General features: G+C 33.3%; 2 protein-coding genes across 2 annotated transcripts in view; both read left to right on the top strand.

The window, feature by feature from the left end:
* Positions 1-20,771, top strand: part of LOC126873164 (eukaryotic translation initiation factor 3 subunit A) — a 41,200-nt gene that overhangs the window by 14,150 nt on the left and 6,279 nt on the right. The gene's annotated exons all lie outside the window — the stretch shown is intronic.
* Positions 289-20,557, top strand: LOC126873547 (zwittermicin A synthase ZmaJ). The gene is made up of 13 exons (XM_050634582.1): positions 289-1,360; positions 6,705-6,840; positions 7,485-7,760; positions 8,921-9,076; positions 9,514-9,740; positions 10,027-10,089; positions 12,740-12,950; positions 13,185-13,352; positions 16,942-17,138; positions 17,392-17,587; positions 17,992-18,352; positions 18,788-19,238; positions 19,819-20,557. The coding sequence occupies exons 2-13, from the start codon at positions 6,705-6,707 to the stop codon at positions 19,957-19,959; spliced, it is 2,583 nt and encodes an 860-aa protein (XP_050490539.1). The 5' UTR covers positions 289-1,360; the 3' UTR covers positions 19,960-20,557.

Raw genomic sequence — 20,771 nt, 5'->3', positions numbered from 1 at the left:
ATTATACTTGTATTATACCACTGCACTGTATATAACATAATGTCACAACTATAGCGCTATAAGTACAACTATTGAAACATGCCATACATGAAACGGAGTTCTTTATCGACGGGATATCACTGAGGAAGTAACACTTCCTCAGCAGACGACGGTGGTATACAGCCGACACAAAAGATGCAGAGAGATGGTGGTGGCAGGATGGGGGACAACGAACAATTCAGGGTCCTCGTAACCGGTTCTATATAAAAGCACATGCTACGTCAACGGGAGGAGACATTCTCACCGAGTAATCAGACCAGTGATGATCGAGCCCCATATAAGGTCATTGAGTTACCGCCACCCGAACTAGTACCACTCTCTCAATCAGTGTACCCTCACGAATTTTCAAGTGCAACAAGTGTATCAACCGTCCATCTCCGTTACTAAACGACGTGTGTTTTAAAATACAAGTTTATAAACTAAGAATTAACTAAATAAAACTAAACTAAAATTTAAATCGGCATTTAACAAGGGCATATTAAGGCAGAGGATATTATTTTAGATCGGTATTCAATCGATTTTATTGGCCAGAAGATATTAAAGTAACATATATTTTCTATCGTTTTCATTCAGATATAATAGACAATCGTGAAACGAAGAGAAAGAAGAAAGAGAAAACAAGTGGTCGTGCGTAACAAGGAAAGAAAAAAGCGGGAAAATTGTAAAGAGAAAGGAAGAATAACCACAAATGGGAGAACGATCGTAAGTAGAGAAATACAGAAAAGTGAAACGTAATATACGTGGAAAACACTGCTGTAATACCGTGAAAACTACGTAAAGGAATAATCTCGTTAGAAAAGAAGAAGAACGATCTGAAACTAAAAGGAGACAGAAAAGTAGAAGATATACGTTCAACAATTTCAAAATACGTGACAAATCAAAAAGAAGAAGAAGAATCGTGACGAACAAACATTACGAAAATTTCCAGCGGGAGGAAGAAATAAGGAAAACGTCGCCACTAAACAGAGAAGATAAGAGCTTACAATTAGTAAGAAAGTGCGAATACGTGGAAGACTCAGTAAGAAAAAGAAAAAAGAACAGAATCTTGGGAAATTCGAAGAATCCGTTAAATATTATCCTATCTACGAACATATCTAACCATAACGTGAACTCTCGTTGAGAAGTCAAGCGGGCAAGAGTGAAAGTCCGCTGCTTCCTAAATTCTATCGAAGTTTCGAGTGTACTGCAGCTGGTTCTTTAATAATACCGAGCACCTGTCCGAGTTTTGGTCGAGTTGGTCGCTGGATCTCTGACGAAGAACAGGAACGATAACAAAGACGAGACGCGAAAAGGTCAAACCACGTGAGACAGCAGTTCTGAGGTGAGCGAACGCGAAAAACTGCATCTTGTTCTACGGTGAATTAGTCAGTCGCATAAACGATGTTTCATGGAAAACATCGTAGCAAACCACTTGTATAAACGTAAATACATGTACGTTTAGATCAATTTTCCTACGAGAATGAATGTGCAAAGTCTAGTGAAAGTTGGCAATTAGTCATGGGAAATGATAGGAGGATGGAGCAATTGTTTTGGTTCGTTTTTGATTCTTGCTTTAGCTTAATACTAACAGTTGAGAAACATAAAAAGATCTGGAAAAATGAGTCTACAATTACTTTGGTCCTTTTCTAATTCTCGGTTTAGTTTAATACTAATTTAGAATTTGTTTAATACCAGTTTAATACTAATTTAGAAGCGTAACAAGATCTGGAGAAACCAGTTCACAATATATTTCCATTCGTTTTTAATTCTTGGTTTCGTATAATAACAATAATTTAAAATTATAAGAAGATTTAGAGAAATTAGTTTATATTTTTATTTTTCTCTTTTTTTTTGTGAATCACTGATATCTCAGAATATATGTAGTAGTGTTAAAACATCGTTCTAGTAGACTGAAGAGAATAACATGAAATAAATTGGTCATTCACTCACGATTAAAGTAATTAGGCCCTTAAGTATTTAAAGTATGATAATAAAGAATCGGAAAAAATTATACGAATCCTGAAAATCTTACAGAGAAATCTATTATGAAAATTAATAAGTCTGACAAAAATATGTCGACAAAATGAATTTTTAAAGAAAAAATATTACTTGAAATCAATGTAGGTGTTGTGAAATCAGTCTGCGTTTAATTAAATTTGTGTCATCGTTATTTTAGCGATATTACAGGCAATATTTCAATATTAATAATATTTATCGATAACTAAAGTAGTCAAAATTTAACATTTCCCGAAGTTCCCGAATATCATTTTATTCTTATAGACACTACATGAAACGTTTTTCTTTCACTAGCAATTTCATTTCAACTGATCATTTGATTGAAAATCACATAAACGATTATCGTTCAATCAACGTTTCCAGATTCGATTACTATCCACTTAACGTCAAATAAATGTCAATACCTTAACCACTTATTTTATAGGATCTGCTGTAAACCTCCAATTATACCGTAACACTATAATTATGCATTGTAGATTATTAATAAAATGTTTTAAAGCATTGACATTAAAGTTTCCTTTGCTACAATATAAATTACGAGTTACGAATTTACGGTAAAAAATTACGTGATTTTATATTATATCGTTTGAATTTGTATTTTACTTGATTATATAACACTAACCATCTTTGTAAAATATAACAGTACAAATTAAAAAGGATAATCTAAAACGAAATAATAAAATGCAAGATCTTACGCATCGCTTAAAGTCCAACGATATCAGTCGAATTAAAAATTAATAATAGTTGCCAACTATTTGCTTCAATATGTTTGCGTACTTTCGATACTTTTGACACCAAAAATTGATAACAAAAAACCTAGATTCCTGAACATAATAAATCATGAAATATAGTCAGATACTTTCAATCGCTGGAACAACTTTTCTTTTCTTTCTAGTTATTACAAAATCTAGCAGACTTATATAAGCGTTTCACGCGTTTCTCTGTCTTATCGTCACTTGCGATATCACCGTGAAAACTATGACAGTCACGTTTTCGACTAGTTGCACTTTGACGACAGACTTCCTCTTTTTTTTTTTTTTTTTTTTAATCATTATATTAATCTTTACATTCAGTTTTCAACGTGTAAGATAAAAACGCAGAAAATTACGATGCAAATGTTAGAACAACGAAATCAGGACGTAGAAAATTGCTACTGAGAGGTAACGGCGTAGGTCATTTGCAACGATCGGTGAAAGTCAACTTCACGATATAGAAATTAATCTTAATTTAGAAAATTGGCAGTTGGAAGCAAGCAGCTGGTATAAAGGATACAAATAAGAAGGTATTACAAAATACCTTTGGTACAATACACATAAACACATATTGAGTGGCTTTGGTCTTGCAGAATTTATTGATATATTATAGGATCGATTCTAACTTTTTAATGACAGGAATCTTTCTCAAATATTTATTTGCTCGATCAGCATAATAACTTACAAGAGCGCAAAAGAATTGGAAGTGGAAGAAATATTCACAAAGATTGGTAAGAATAACGAAGGTATTGTGTGAAAAAATTTATTTAAAGTTATTAAAAAATAGATTAATCAAGTATTTTTATGAATTACGATTAACTATAGATTTAGAAAAAAAAACTAGTAGGAAAACTTGTTAGAGAAGAGACGAAATGTTTCAAAATATTGGAAACAGAAGGACGAAACTACATCGACGAAAACTAAGGGAAAGAAGTTATTTAAAAAATCTACTTCGATAGCTCAAAGGAAATTCATAGTAAGAGATACGTCCAAATGCACCTATAATCAGTAATCTACAATCTAAAAATTTAAAACCTGTAGCCAAAAATCTAAAACGCTTCAAAGACACATTCCCCTAAAATTGTTAATTGTCGCTGTTTAATTATCGGAGTAGAACGTTCTACCTTCTCGTTTCGAGTCGATCCGTGCATCAAATTGATTGACTAAAGCACTTTCACACGTACAACTGAATTATTTTGTAACAGCGGAGGCTACAAATTTACCGTCGCTACTGAATACGATCAGTTAATTATTAATTTTCTTTATTCTACCAACGTGACGAAATCGGTGAGTGGGGTAACCTAGCACAGATTACTTCATTCTTACCAACTCACGTGTAAGATAATAATAGATTCCGTGTTTGATAACATCTTGGTGTTTTCTAAAAAAAAAAAATACTAATCATGATTTCTAAAATATCAGTAGCGAAATAGCACGTGTTCCTTTCTTAATCGTAGAGTTCAGCTTTGACCCTAGTTTTCTATTGTACTAATTAACAAACAAAAATGGGAAAATTCTATAGATTTTTATTTTGATTGATATATTATTATATTAACGCAATAAATGTTAATTTTTGTTAACCGTTTATGTCTTGCATTATATAGGATGGTCCGTAACTGATGATACAATTGCATACAGACGACTGTACGGGGAAAAATAAGGCGGAAATATATAATAGAACAAAATGTTTTCATATGACGCTTCGTTTCCAAAAACATCGAGCGTGAAAATTTGACACGTTCAAATTTGGCTAATTTCGAACTGGACGAGAGCAAATAATCGACAGGACTATTATTGTAATTCGTTACAAACTTAATCTATACGTGAAAATAAGCAAAAAATGTAGGATACATTTTCTTCACGAGATGCTTTGCTTTCGAAAAAAATAGTTTTCAAGATGGCTATATGTATCAGATCGGAGTTAACACTTAGCCAACCTAGCTATATGTTTCCACCACGTACTAGTTAAAAAACAAAGAAGTCTAAAAATTATTTAAGTGATTAATTATATTTTGCGGTATATTTAACGATTTCACATATTGTTTATACAAAACATCAAATTAGAAGTATACAGGGTGGTTGGTAACTGGTGGTACGAGCGGAAAGGGGGTGATTCTACGCGAAAAAAGAAGTCGAAAATATAGAATACAAATTTTTCGTTTGAGGCTTTGTTTTCGAGAAAATCGACTTTGAATTTCGCTCGGTACGCGTGCACTTTATCGCGTCTCGTTATAACGGATCTCATTGTAGATCGTTGTCTCGATGGAAAAATTAAAAAAAAAATTTTTATTCTATATTTTCGACTTCTTTTTTCGCGTAGAATCACCCTCTTTCCGCTTGTACCACCAGTTACCAACCACCCTGTATATTAGAAGTATAAAAAAATATAGGTAAAATTAAAAGCATTAAAAATAACTAAAGATAAATGACACAACTGAGAGTGAAATTAAAAATTCATAATGCATTTTAATATTTTTTTACAGTGTGGTATCGTTCGATTTACCAATAGCGTAACTCTTTAATTAATTTTAACACCACTAAATTGGTGTATTTTATTATATACTGTACTTTATATATGGCGCAATTAATTATGAACGATTCCAGGTAAACAATAACTGATAATAACAACAACAAAAAAAAAAAAGAAAACGCTTTGCTAAAGTCAAAAAGGCAGATCTCCCCGTTCGGTTACACAGTAATGTTCTTTGCAGAGAAGAGATCTCTCTATTCGGTTGGCTAAGTGTTAACTAAGCATATTCCAACATTGTTTACTTAAAAACGAGGTTTTGAACGGAAAAATATTATTTATACACTCTTGACTCATTTTTGTATAATAACCTCCTGTTGACTGTTTACTCGTGTCGATACTTAACCAGGTATAAATATACCTGATAAATATTCAAACTCGATATTCTCAGGAACAAAACGTCATATGGGAAAATTGTGTTGCATATTTCTGACTTATTTTCTTACGTAGAATAGAACAGACCACCCGTTATTACTGTCAGTTTTGCGATAATAATAGGAACAATAATCTTAGCGGGCTACCGTCTAGAAGGCAGCAAAATATGTTCGTTAGAATAAGAACTGAAATAGACAAAAAGGTTTGCTGATTTAGAATCTGGAGAATCGCAACTATTAATCGCTTCGCGCTATCGGCCAGACGCTTTTCCGACTTTCTGTTTCCTGTTGTTAGGAATTTTTTTACTATTGTTATCAATATATCGGATAATTGAGGAAACATCTGCAAGTTTTCCACGACTGAACTTAATCTAGCACGTTCCATTTGTCGTTCGGAATTTCAAATTCTCATAGCTATCGATGAATCACAGATAATAGCTCTGATAAACATTTTTAATCCTGAACGACTCACCAGACTCTCCGTCTCTTCCCATTAACCGGTAAAGCATGCATTACGTCCATATTATAACTCTGAATGTGAACGTTGATGTATTTATGGAAAATTGAGAGTTGCAAAAATACTTGCGAATGCACGTAATACGCAGAATACATAAAATATCGAACATATAGTAATCTACTAGGTAAAACAAATGTCTATTTAAGTTTCATTCTTTTAGTTGCATTCATGGAAGTAGAAATTTACATGGATATTTTGTAAGAATTTTCATTCTGAAATAGTGAAAGTAATTCCTCCAAATGTAAATTTATCTATCATTAGAAATTATAGAAACTGTAAAAAACTAATTTTTGAAAGCTATACTATTTCTCCAGCATTCTCTCTTCACCGTCGTCACGTAAAGGAAGATAACGAGCTTTTACTTCAGAAAAGATCTTTTTCTGGAATTTTTTCTAGAAAAGAGTTTTATTAGTAAAAAGTAAAGTTGCTTAGAGTAACAACTAGCAAAGATTCGTTAAATATTGAGAGTCGATTGAAAATCATAAAATTTACACCCACAGATGGGCACTATTCTGCAACAGTCGGTGTTAAAAGGCCGACAGATCAGCAACGCCGGCAAGGAGAAGGATTTACTTCATAAATTATTCAGTCAAGCGGCGGCAAATTATTCCAGCCAGCTGGCAATCCGCTATGAAGGTACTTGTCATTGATATTCTTAACGGGAAATAAAAGAAGAAGTAAAAAAGAAATAAAAAAGGAAAATACAAACAGGTGACTGGGTGAAAGAAACAAGTAGAAAAATTTCTGACATACTAACACGATCGTTTCGCAATTTGAAAATTCCATAAAATTAGATAACGTCTCGAAAAGATTTTTTTTTTTATTTGGAAGAATTTTACGATCAATTCTCATTGAGAATTATAAGTATTCGTCGTTAAACGTACATAATCTAATTTACGAAAATTGAATAGTTCCACCATAGGGGGAGAAAATCCTATAACGAGCATATAAATAGAGAAAATTCTTATATCAAATTCAATTGAATTTACTTTATAATAATTGTTATATTTATATAATACAATTAGTTGGATTTACGCGCGAATAAATATTTTCCTATTTATCCTCGTTGCGTCTATCCAAACATCTTAGAACCGTTCAACCGACAATAATCGAATGCTTTGGATTTTAATCAAACATGAAATGTAACAAATTCTCCACGCATCTATCCGCCTAAGATTACATCCTGAGATTCGAATCTAAAATCGAGCGGTTTTAAATTCAGACAAACACGAAATACCATTGCACCATTACACATATTATACTTTTATTTTGCAACGCAGATGACGATGGACACGAGTATACTATGCTTTACGATGAGTTGAACGAGCTGACTAACAAATTCGCCAGAGTATTCCAAAAATTGGAAAAGCCAGACAATTTATCGAAATCATTCGTAGCAGTATGTATGAAGCCATCGCATCGACTGCCAACAGTGTTAGTTGCCATATTGAAGGCCGGTATGGCGTATCTGCCCTTGGACGCAGAGTTTCCGATGGCCAGGGTGAAACATGTTCTGCAAGAAGCAAAACCTTTCGCAGTGGTGATAGAACAAGGAGGTAAATACGATAACACTTGCTCACTTGTCTTCCTCCTCTCCATAAACAGCCTGTTGATCTACTAAACCGGTTTCAGTATTTTCGATGTTCCGCGATATGTATCTACTGCCACTCCGTTTAGCGATCTAAAATTACACCTAGTTTTCGATTAATCCTTTGCTGTAAGCATATATTTCTGATAGCACTAACAACTATGTACATAGCCGAAACGAAGTGTGAATAATAAATTTGTATTTATAGCTGTATTTATAGCTATATTTGTATTTATATTTTGTATCATTCATTCAAAGACACTCTGTTTGCTAATATTAGCAGAAAAAGAAATCACGTTTCTTTATCTTTTTTGATTAATCTCATAGTTTCACTCTCATAGTAGTTGCAAATGGCAAAATACCCAGATGATTATTTAATGACTCAATTACTAATTTCCACGGTTTATTAAACGGGCGTAAGCTAATCGATTTTTTCAAGATCAAGCGATTGCTTCTTGGTTTCTGCGTGACACAAATAACACATTAATTTGCTTTAAAAACTTCGTGTTATTTGCATCGAACTATTCTCCAGTAGACGCACGGTGGAACGTGTCGGTCGGTGACTTGGTTTAACAAAAATTGCTCCCAAAGAGAGATCTACGCTGTATGTTTCGAAACACATTGTGTTCTCGCCAGGGTTACGAAGAAAAAGAAAGAGAAAAGATCCTGTTTCTTTGTTTTTCCTAATTACACTATGTTTCGCGGTAGTTGTACAAATATCCGAGTAAAAAAGAGAAGCAAAAAGAAAGGAAACGAAGCAAAGTAAAACGTGAGAGAAAAAGATGTGTGTCGAACTAGATCTGCTAGAGAGTATTACGCTGTAAAACGATTTTTCCTTCGAGCAGTAAACGGAAGGACCTTGCTATCTATGCAGATTGGCGTGCTGGATTTTTAAGGTCGACAAAGAACCGCTCCTACGAACGTTCGATTTTCTCTGACTACAAGTCACAATTTCCGCAAGCTTAACGCGGCCACGGTTTCATTGACATTTATCGTATTTATTCGCCCGTTTCTCCGCGTAAGGATCTTTTAAGGATCTTTCCTTATATATAATCTTACAAAAATCTTTATAAAGTTCTATTATGTTATAAAATTATATATCTTATATATAAATATATCTTTTTTAAGCGGATGCATCGATTTACGAGGGAACAAATACGATAACGTATGAACAGTTGTTGAAACAATCTGAAGCTGAGGAGAAAGAGCATTTGGAGTATAACGAGGACCCTGAAAGCACTGCTATCGTTTTGTATACTTCTGGAAGCACGGGCACGCCGAAGGGTACTATTCATTTGTTTATATATAATAGTGACAAATTTCATATTTTACGTATATAATAATTAGAGCGCGGATTTCTATGCGTTTACTTATAGAAAATGTGAAAATGGAGGGTTGCACAGAATGCACGTAACATGAAAGAATATATAAAATATCCAAAATATAGTGTGGTTTGTGTAATACTTGCATAATAGTATAGATATAATACTTGTATAATTTGTATAAATATCCACAGCCTAATAACGCAATAAATATAATGAACTATACAAAAAAATACATTAGCCAGCTTTGTACGTCGATGTGAAGAATTATAGTACATTATAGTAATTACGTAACATTGGAATTATTATTTTTTCTTCTTGTTTGTTCCTTACTTTTCCCATCTTGTTCTTACATCTCGTTTTTACGGCTTTCTATTTTTCTTGATTTCATGATTGAAGGAGTGCTTTTGCCGCACGCGGCTGTGTTAAACCGACTACAATGGCAATGGCGCGAGCTGCCTTATGCCACCGACGAGCAACATTGTATTTTTAAAACATCTTTGACCTTCGTGGATAGCGTGTCAGAAATTTGGGGACCTCTGTTGCAAGGAAGAACCATAGTAATTGTCTCCAAACATATTACCAGGGATCCAGAGAGATTCGTCTCGGTATTAGAAAAGTACAAGGTAAGCACCTACGGTTATGTCTAAGACAAAATAGTTGGAAATTTGTTATCTATAAAAAAAAAAAGAACAGAAGTAAAGGAGACAAATAAATTCACGGAAAAGAAAAATCTTTGAGAAAAGGAGAAAAAAGAGGAAAGAAATCTCATTTTTTAATTTCGAATCTTTCCGTCATACGACAAACTTTGAACATTATATGGTATATTTGAAAAATTATTTTCATTTACCGCTAAAAAGATTTTTATTCTGCGACGTATTCTATAAACTTTGTCTACGACAATTATTTCAGATTCAACGATTGGTGCTGGTCCCATCGCTACTGTACTCTATGCTGATGTACTTGAATCTACGGGTAAGATAATAATCGGAAATAATAACCACGCGCTCAGGTTCTCAGATCGTAGATCATAGATCATAGATTATAGATCATAGAACGTAGATTGTAAATCGTAGATCTTGTATGATAAATAGGCTTCCCACTTGTGTTTCGATTACAGATATAAATGACGTAAACATTGTTAAGTGCTTCTGTATCAAGCTATTTCTAAGCACCTTCAACAGATTAACGTTCCAGATACCAACACGTCCCTTTCAATAGACGCAATCTTTATGCATTAGATCCGCTATTCACGAACGGCAAACGTTACGTCGAAATCCGTGTGTTTCACCATCGTTTCTCATATTCATTATTACGAGAAAAAGAAGAAAAAAAAGGATAATCTAACGACGGGGATAAAAGCATGAAAATTGATTAACCGACGCAGATTAACTTAATCGTTCAGATTGTACGAGGTTAGTGCAGAAAGTACTACCAGTTTAAATGTAGAAGCCGTGTTAAACGATGGGATGTACTTATAGAAGATCACCTAGCTTCATTCATGTATTGACATAAGTCGTGCAAAGTCGTTTCCTGTTTGCCTATTTTAATAATATTGTCGCTGTATCGTACGTTTAAAATGACGACGCGAGTTAACACTAGAACTATCACGCCAGTCAAATCGACTGGTTTTACAATTTTATTTTCAAATTTCTACTTTATGTTATAGTTTCTTTTCCGCAATGATTAAATGACTTTCGCAACGATAACTAAAAGAATGATATAATGAATTTTATTTTGTTTTTTATGTATTCAAAGTCGAAATAATTTTGTATCAAGACTACTTATACCAACATCGGTCAAAATGACTGGTACTTGTCAAAGCGTAAAAGTTTTGTACAACTTCCCATACGGTTTTACAACTTTTACTGCGTATCATTCGATATGATGATATCAGTTATCAGGAAAATTCCGGATCGATCGCTAGATGCTAACGCTAGAAATACCGCAACAGTCGAAACGACTGGTTCTACAATCTTATAAATGTGTCAACCCTCCGTTTAGTCCCTTAGTCCCAGGTGGATTAATAATACCAAAAATGTACTACATAACATGGAACTGCTTCTGTAAGAAAGTAATAAATCAATAAATATGAAAATATTCTATTATTACGTATTTTTTAAAGACCAGTCATTTTGACTGGTTTTGGTAGAAACAGCTCTGTGTTAACTATCGGCAGTTCTATCGTTAAAGATCCCGCTGATGACGCTTTTGCGCTTCTCGAAAGCTGTAAAAATTCTTCCAAAAGGCATTCACCGCCGAATTACAGCAATTCACGATAACGGAGTTATGGATGAGTTGTCGGTAAGAAGCGTGGAAATTCAATAGGGACAGAGAAACTGTAGTTGATAGTAAACATTCAGGCTGGCCGTCTCTATTTACAGACGAGCTCGAGAACGTGTCTGCGATTTCATTGCAAATGATATTCATTGCAGTTTCTTTTTTTTGCAAAACTTAGAGTTGTTTATTCGATAATGCTTCGCGAGAAACGATGATTTAAAAGATTGCGTAAGAAGATGGTTATGTGAAGCGACGGTGGAAACGTATGACAAAGTTGTACAAAAACTCGCGCCACGTTACGATAAATATTGAAATAGGGCTGGTAATTGTATTAGAAAATAACTGAGTATATATAATAAAATCACAGACGAAGAAGACATTTCAAGATGCATTTGTATCGTTGTTATTTCAAAACGAGCATTAGTTTCCAGACAACGCTCGTGTGCCTATCTATTCGATCTGTAAAATGTATAAAATATTTTACAAATTCGCGTATTTCTATGTTTTTCTATGTATCTAAGTATTAGGTTGTCCGAAATGTTTCTCTCGTCTTATAAGGAAATAATACACGCACAATGTTTTTTGTTTTATATTAGTTTATTGAATTATTCACGAACGTAATAATAGAGAAAGAACGAAATGGATCACACCTGATTCAATAAAATAATATAAAACACAAATTGTTGTTCATCTACTATCACCTTATGAAACGAAAGAAACTTTTCGGACAACCTAATATTTAACCGACCGAGTTCAAGTAATTGACTCGGTGTATTTATAATCAAGTGTCGATCCAAATGATCTTTCTTATGTGAACATGACGTAGTAGGAAAATTTCTGAAGCCAATCACTTCCCTAAGTCAGTCTGTTTTAAAATACATTATTTCGTTATATACGTGTATATAAATTAATCGTCTTTTCATAATAATCGTCGTATTGCATAATAAATTAGATCCTATGTTTTACAAGATATAAACCATTAATCGCCTGTATTAATACATTAAAGTCGAATATTCCACGATTAAGTAACCCAATTGTGTTAACAACCCAAGTATAACTCAAGGTCATCGAAATCACCGACGCGGAAGCTTTTCAATTGTTCGATCGTAACTCAATCTATTAAGACTTAATAATACCAATCGAGGATAAATATAGAACTAATTTATGATCAAATAGCAGTTAAGACTCGATGATTAAGACACGAACCACGTATTAACATTGCCCTTGGATTGATGCTTGATTAAACAATTAACATGCTTTAAGATTGCCTTCATTACGCTTTAAATGACGGAGATTGATCATATTAGTTAGCAAGTATTGCCTTAACACCATTGACTGGTTTCAGAACAAGGACAGCGTGCTACGTTCTCTAAGACTTTGGGTATGCTCTGGAGAAATGTTGCCAGTTTCGCTGGCGGATCAATTCTTTGCAACTTTCGGCGACGATAGTAAAATCTTGGCGAATTTCTATGGAAGCACGGAGATCATGGGAGACGTTACCTATCATCTGTTGACCAATCGGAAGCAACTACAGAATACGCAGAAAGTGCCAATTGGTAATTGGGAAATTGCTACTTTTTTAAAAACAAAGTATGATAATCGAATACGAGACGAATAGCAATAATTATAGAAATAGAATTTTCCAAACAACTAGTTACCTAACCGTATGAACAATAAATTCGAATAACTGTTCACGGCACTGAAATAATTTGCAAATTTCGCAAGTTTTCAATCGATAAATTCAAACTTCGAAAACAGATTAGTAGAGTGGAACGGATTTTTGATTACAGGCAAGCCGTTGGACAATTGCGTTATTTATATCGTGAACAAAGAGATGCGGCTGGTACCGCAGGGCGAAGTCGGAGAACTGGTAGTCGCCGGAAAGAACCTTGCAACAGGGTACATCCGCGACAGTGAGTCCCGCAAGTTTCAGGACAATCCTCATGCCATCGATCTAGGTAAAAATTTCACGGTTTACTTCATAAACATTTCAACCTTTTGCAATCGACGGCCTTTTCGGTCGGGCGTAGCTGCAGTGTAGATAATATAAAATGATTTTATACAAAAATTAACTTAAAAAACATTATATTTTAATAATCTATATATATTTACATCTTTGAACATATCATTTTTTAATATATTTTCTGCATTTTTTTACGATAATTTATAAAACATCTGACCAGATGCATTCTTGTATCGCAATTATAAGTTGTTTCGTGTCTTTATCCTGCTTTGTTTCGGTAAGAACACACCTTACAATCCTTTTTTTCTTCCTGTTAAAATTACATGGAGCTTCCCATTTAACCGAATTCCATCACAGTTAGTAGTCGACGTGGAAGCTCGATCTCGCGGTTGTCGATTATCTCCTCTCAACTGGTCTACCAAAGTTTTTATAAATCACAGCTGGTTAAGTGGCCTTTCGTTCTTTTGCGTTTTTACAAAATATATGAATTAATTAAACAAATTTTCAAATCCATTTTTTTGCAGCTTCTAAATTTACGAAACTAGAATACTTGTGCCACGATCGTCGAATCTGACCTAACGTCAGGGACGTTGCCAGAACCATAGTTTCGGAAGAATTTGAGCATAAATATTTCATCTCCATCTTAAAGTGTAACACTTCACACTTCATAACAATCAATATAAAGAATAAATCTATTTACGAACCAATACTGCGCTCTCGTCAATTGGAGAGGTCGAAATCTAGCATAAATAGGGGCTATTGCCTCTCATTCTCCTCTCAAGTTGCCACACGGAACACCGTGGTGACGGAAAATAGCCTCTCGGGTGAAAAGGGTATTTTTTTCCTATGAGAATAAAGATACTTTTTTTATTATTATTATTTAATTTGTTCTTGCAATTTGCCCAGCAGGACATTTGATAAATTTGTCTAACTTAATTGCTAAATAACATGTGGATGGCTACCCCCAGCGGGATACCATCTTCGAGATTGACTATTTTATTTCTTTAGTGAGGTCAGTGGGGTGTTTTCTTTTTAATCTTCTTTCTATGAGAGTTTTGCTCGCTTCAGCAATCAGCTGGTTTGGATGTGTTGTCGTTCTTCCCTTGTATTTTTCTGCGTACCTGCCGATTTCTTCTTCGACCATTGGTATTTTTAAGTCTTTGCGTATATCCTCGTTTCTGACGTGCCATGGGGCGTTGGCTATTGCTCTCAGTATCTTTGATTGTAGCGACTCTAGTTTATTTATGTGACTCATTGCTGCTGTCCCCCATAGTGGTATTCCGTACGTCCAAATTGGTTTTATTATCGTTTCCTTTTATTTTCTATGCTGAGTTTAGAACTTCGACTAGTTAACCAGTACATTTGTCTTCTTTTTATCCGTACTTTGTCTACAATTGATTTAGTATGTTGCTTCCATGTAAGTTATGTGTCTAAGTGAAGTCCGAGTATTTAACTTGCCTTGTTTGTGTTATATGCGTGCCATTCAATGATAAAGATTTTCTTTTTTTATTTGGAAGTAGTTTACAATCAATTCTCATTGATAATTATAAGTAAATTATTCTGGCGTGGTACTATAACGTGAATAATAAATAATTATTAATTAATTGTTAATTAATAATAATTAAATTAATATAATAAATAATTTGGATATTTCTTCTTTAACTGTAGGTGTCTTAAGGTCACGATGTATCGTTTCGTTGGTAACATACCAAGGTGCATCTATTAAGGATCTTAGAGTTTTTGATTGGAATCGTTGAAGAATTTCTATGTTGAAATTACTCGCGGTTCCCCATAGTTGGATCCCATAGCTCCAAACATGTTTTAATACGACTTTATATAGCATTATTTTACTCTGCGCGCTTAAGTTGGAACGTCTGTCGATGAGCCAGTAGAATTTTTTTAATTTTAATTTAAGTTGCTTGGATTTATCTACGATGTGTCGTTTCTATGTCATTCCTCTGTCCAGAATCATGTCCAGATATCTGACTGAATCTATGTTTGAAATTGGAATATTATTTATGGTCACCTGCGGGCAGAATTGTTTCCGCAGTGTGAAGGTTATATGATTGGATTTATTTTCATTTATTTTGAAGCGCCATTTGTGGAACCACTTTTCCATAAAGTCGAGACTTCGCTGGAGAGTTGAGGAGGCAATTATCGGGTCTGAATGGGATACTAATAAAGCTGTATCATCAGCAAATGTCGCTGTGGTTATATCTGTTAAAATTTTATTTCAAGTAAGTATTTAAATCATGAACATCTATTGGTTAGATATGATTTTAAGATGGAGTAATGGGTGTGTGGTAGGATTTTCTTTAGTTTGAACAAAAGTCTTTCATGCCACACTTTGTCGAACGCCTGCTGAATGTCCAAAAGTACCGCAGAACTGTATTTTTTCTTTTCTAAATCTTGGCTGATTTTACGAGTTAAACGATAAATTTGCTCTATCGTAGAATGTTGCTTCCAAAAACCGAATAGATGATCTGGAATTGTTTTCAAATCGTCGAAGAGTGGAAGGAATCGTTTCGTTAGCATCTTCTCAAATAGGATAAAGATATGAAAATGAAAATTCATCGATATATCAACATATAAATTACAAAAATCAGAGAAGAATAAAATGCCGATAGAAAAAGATAAACGCGTTATATTTCGAGAATTCATAATCTTATATTTATATCTAGATTCAGCCATTTATCGACTATAGAAAATTCTATTTATTTCTTATTTTTCAATCTTTCTTAGTTTTCTCGTTTCCGTAGTTCTTCGATCAAATTTCAATCTAAAGAATGAACAATGATTAAAAACTAAAGAAATAAAAGGGACTGAAGAAGTTTGAAAAACGAAATAAAAGATGAGAATAAATAATAATTTGATCGATATTCGCAACTTTTTCGATGCAAACAAGAGAAACAAATTACGAGCGTGCATCTTGGAGTGTACACACGAGCTTCTGTCTTGCTTCTTTTTTTCTCTGTCAGCTGGCTACCATAATCTCGTTAAGAATATAACGTTCGACCTTATTTCACCAGGGAAATAATTCTCGCAAACACCGTAGAAATCCCCTGTTGTTTTCATTCGAATCGCCGATAGGCATGAATCACCGCATTGTAGTGAAAATTTATTTATCCTCGACGCGTCTCATTACACGTGACACGTGATCGATAACCACGTGTAGTTATATCGAATGGATTACCATGGATGATATGGAAATGAGATGAGAAATACGGAAAGAAAAAAAAAGGTAAAAAAATATTGTACAGCATCAACATTTTTAACATTTCCGGGATTTCAATCTCGACGCATCGCTGTGCATTATGGTCAGAACACACTTGGTATTTATATTCTCAAAGCGATGATTCTTTTCTTATCGAGAAAAGATTTAATTATATGAAATTACTTGTATGAAAAGATTTAATCGAAAAGACGATCCTTCTCTAAAAACGTAGAATTCTATCAACTAACATCGTAGCAACTGACGTTTATTATATGGAAAGATTTACCAAAAAGTGTTATTATACCGAAAATTCGTTTTAAGCTTTGTTAGCATAATATAAAAGTTAATATCTAATTTTCGGTTTGAACAGAACACTCGAGGATTTATTGCACTGGAGATTATGCAAGAATATCGAAAGGAGTGATCGTGTACGAAGGACGCGTAGACTCGCAAATTAAAGTTAGGGGACACCGTGTAGACCTCACGGAAGTGGAGAAAACAGTATCAAAGGCACCTGGTGTCGACGAAGTGGTTGTCCTCTGTTACAAACCCGGTGAATTGTCTCAGGTATCATTAGTAAAATTGTTTTAATATCTCTGATATAATATTATTATATATTATATTATAGATATCCTACAAATAATAAGCATCGAATAACGATTATACATATAACATAAAACATAGTTCATACAATTACAATATAGTTGTATCGAACGTAATAAAAAATCAGAGGTATAAAATAATGCATAGAATAATATTATATGAAATTACATATACATAAAAAATATTACATACAATCGTTTGTATATCAAATTTTCAGGCACTACTTGCTTTCGTAACTGTTACAAACGATTCGTCCACTTGCACTGTAAAAATTGAAACGTTTCTGCAAGCCAATCTACCGGTATACATGTTACCACGAGTCATCATCGTGGATAATATTCCTCTTTTAACAAACGGGAAAACTGATCGCCAAACACTGCTCAAGCAATACGAATCTTCTCATCTCAATAACGGTACCTGTATAACTTTTAATTTATCTGTTCACTTTATCAAAACATCTACCACATAAAATAATCTGAATTTCGGTACACATTGCAATGATCAAATTATTATAATCAATTGTAAATTACCTCCTATTCGAGGTTCAAGTAAGAATGAACTTGAAAATACGCTTCAAGTGAAATATTTTTTATTACAAGAAGCACTGTCAAATGTTGCAACATTTAAATAATGTAACATTAATGTAATAAGGATTTCAATTATTTATGTGTAATGTTAAGTATTCTGATAGGAATTATTTTGGTCACATATGAACCGTGGATAACAATTAATGGTCAAATATATATTATAACAACAAAGATAAGAATTCAGAGTTAATAATAATATATATTATTAATTATATGAATATTATATATAGAGAATGAGCAATACATGAACTGCGACTACGCCGACGTACCTGAAGCAGACTTAGCAAAGGCAAAAGTTCTGTTTCCAACGGTGGCGTCTGTAATTGGTGGAGGAAGCCGCGCAGACGTTAGGATCGATGCAAATTTCTACGAGATTGGCGGAAACTCCTTGAACTCGATTTACACGGTAACAAAGCTACGAGATCAAGGTTACGAGGTAGGAATCACAGAGTTCATCACGGCGAAGAATTTGGGTGAGGTGCTCAACCGAATGAAAACCAGCACGGATGGCGAACCGATCGATAATGGTCTTAACGAGGAAGAACATATCTTTGAGATGTTGAACGATTCTCATAAAGAGGATGTGACAGAGTACGTAGAATTCGCTAAATTTACATTTGAAATCTTTTTTCTGAGGAATTTCAAGCGAGAGATGAATCATTAAAAGTGAAATTATAGAGATGCGAATTATTTATCATATTTATGTGGAGACAATCTAAAATTTAGATTTAGTGCAGAGAAGAGTCATGTTTATGCGATAGGAATCTGAGATATAAATAAAATCATTTGTCATATTCATAATGGAGACTTAAGATTTAAAAGAAATTAATAAAGTAAGAGTCTAAATAAAATAAAATATACTTCTTGTGGGATGGAATATCAAGATTTAAATAAAATTAGAGAGATGAAAATCATTTGTGATACTTATAGAATGAAACAGATGGCCATGAATAAATATAGAAATAGTACTGTTATCTAAAATATATAAATTTTATCATAGAGAAAGATAATTTCTTTGTTCCACAGGATTATTACAGAAAGTTTCTACAACAAAGCAGACTTAGAACAGTGGTTAATGCAAGATATAGCAAAAGAAGATTACCGTATAATGATGGAGTTACTTTGGAAACCATTGGTAGAAAAGAATTTAAGTTTCGCAGTAAAATCGTCACAACATGGCAGAACGATCGGGGTAGCATTAAATTTCGATCTCTGGGACGAGCCTGAGTTAATTCTTGATTCCAAATTAACGATCGTTTTCGAGTTCTTAGAATATCTTGAAGCACCCATTAGAGAAAGGAAATTGCCAAAAGGAACGGGTCAGATTATTCATAATTTTATGATGACAACAAGCAGTGACCTAAATCCAGCTGAAAATGTAATTTTGATGAAAGAGATGGAAGAATATTGTTTACAATTGGCTAAGAGAAAAGAATATGCTGGGATTTTCACCACCAACACCAGTCCACTAACACAGGTATTAATAATATGTTAAATATACAATTAATTTATTAAAAAGGACACTAGCTTATAGTTTAAAATCTTTAACGAAATTGTAACGAAAGAGACATACTTCTATCACATAATTGCTAACACATTATTGCTAATGTTATATCGAGCATCTCCGAACGTCTTAATCTCCTCTCCTATTATTCTTTCCTTCTAACTTTCCTTCTAGACCATCTAACTTTTGAACTTTTTCCAAATTCCCGCCAGAAGCGACGGTTAACGGAATAACAGAATCATCTCCACCTCCTCCTTTTTTTCCTATTAACTTTTTCCAAATAAAAATACGAATTTTAGATTTGATTCTAAAATATTATTTCATTATTATTTCATATATTTAAAGCAACGTTTCGGAAATTTTACTCAGATCAATCAAACTTTTAAAATTATTTCAAAATTCTCGTGAAAAGTATCTGTTATCAGAATCACACATCCTCCCTCAGTTTTTCTTTCCAGTTAACTTTTTTCAGTAGATTTTAATCACTAATTTTATACTGGATTTTGTCAATATTTTAAGAATATTAATTTTATCATTATTTTGTTTATTATAGCAACTCGGTATAGACGTGTTTGGATATGAAACAATGCTGACTTACCAAGTAAACAGGTACATTGCCCCAGACGGTACGAAGCCCTTTAAAGAAGCGCCGGACAGTCAACTGGCAATTTGCTCGTTGAAAATGATCGCTTAATGTACCCTGGAAACCAACCGGAAATATTAGCGTTTCGAATTGCACGAGAGTAAAACGCTCGTACCAATGAAGTTAATAAGCGTGTCTGTATTTATATCGATATACCCTCAGATATGATATTAGGGATTAATATACTCCGATTGTATAAGCTACTGTATATTTGCTATTCTTTAGGAAGTAATTCTGTCTAAAATAGTTTCATTACTGTGATTGTTTTGTGTTTAGTATATGATTATTATTATTAATTCTTATATAAATTATAGCAATAGAATAGGATTGATACATAATTAAGATATATATATATACCCGTAATGTTAACTTTTCGCAAAACATTATTAATATTTTTGTACATAGAATAGAGTATATACATATATACGTATATACCTAAATAGATTATTAGGATTAGATACATATATTTTCCGATTGCTCACTGAATTTTCTACATAAAAATCATAATATGACACAAATTCGAATATTCGAAATAATTATTCAAAAATTATGTTCAGAATATTAGACGCCAAGATATATAGGTTATGTAAATTATGATACGTATGAAATAAGTAAATTACTAAATGATTGAATAAAAAAAGTTCATATACCTTTTGATGTTCTTCTCCTAAATCTCCAAAGTCGATTTAGATATGAAAGTAACATTATAATCACCACAAACATTCACTATTCACTGTAAATCAAATTTCGTTACTAATAAAGAACTTTCCTTTCACTGAGTTACAAAATTGCAAACTGGCCAATTTAAATTTTTTTAAATGTTTGTATTTTCATATTCTACCGCAAAAGGCAGCACTTGACGG

Source organism: Bombus huntii, chromosome 1 (genome assembly GCF_024542735.1).
Source record: "Bombus huntii isolate Logan2020A chromosome 1, iyBomHunt1.1, whole genome shotgun sequence".
Classification (NCBI taxonomy): domain Eukaryota; kingdom Metazoa; phylum Arthropoda; class Insecta; order Hymenoptera; family Apidae; genus Bombus; species Bombus huntii.
This window is presented reverse-complemented; position numbering and strand designations above follow the sequence as displayed.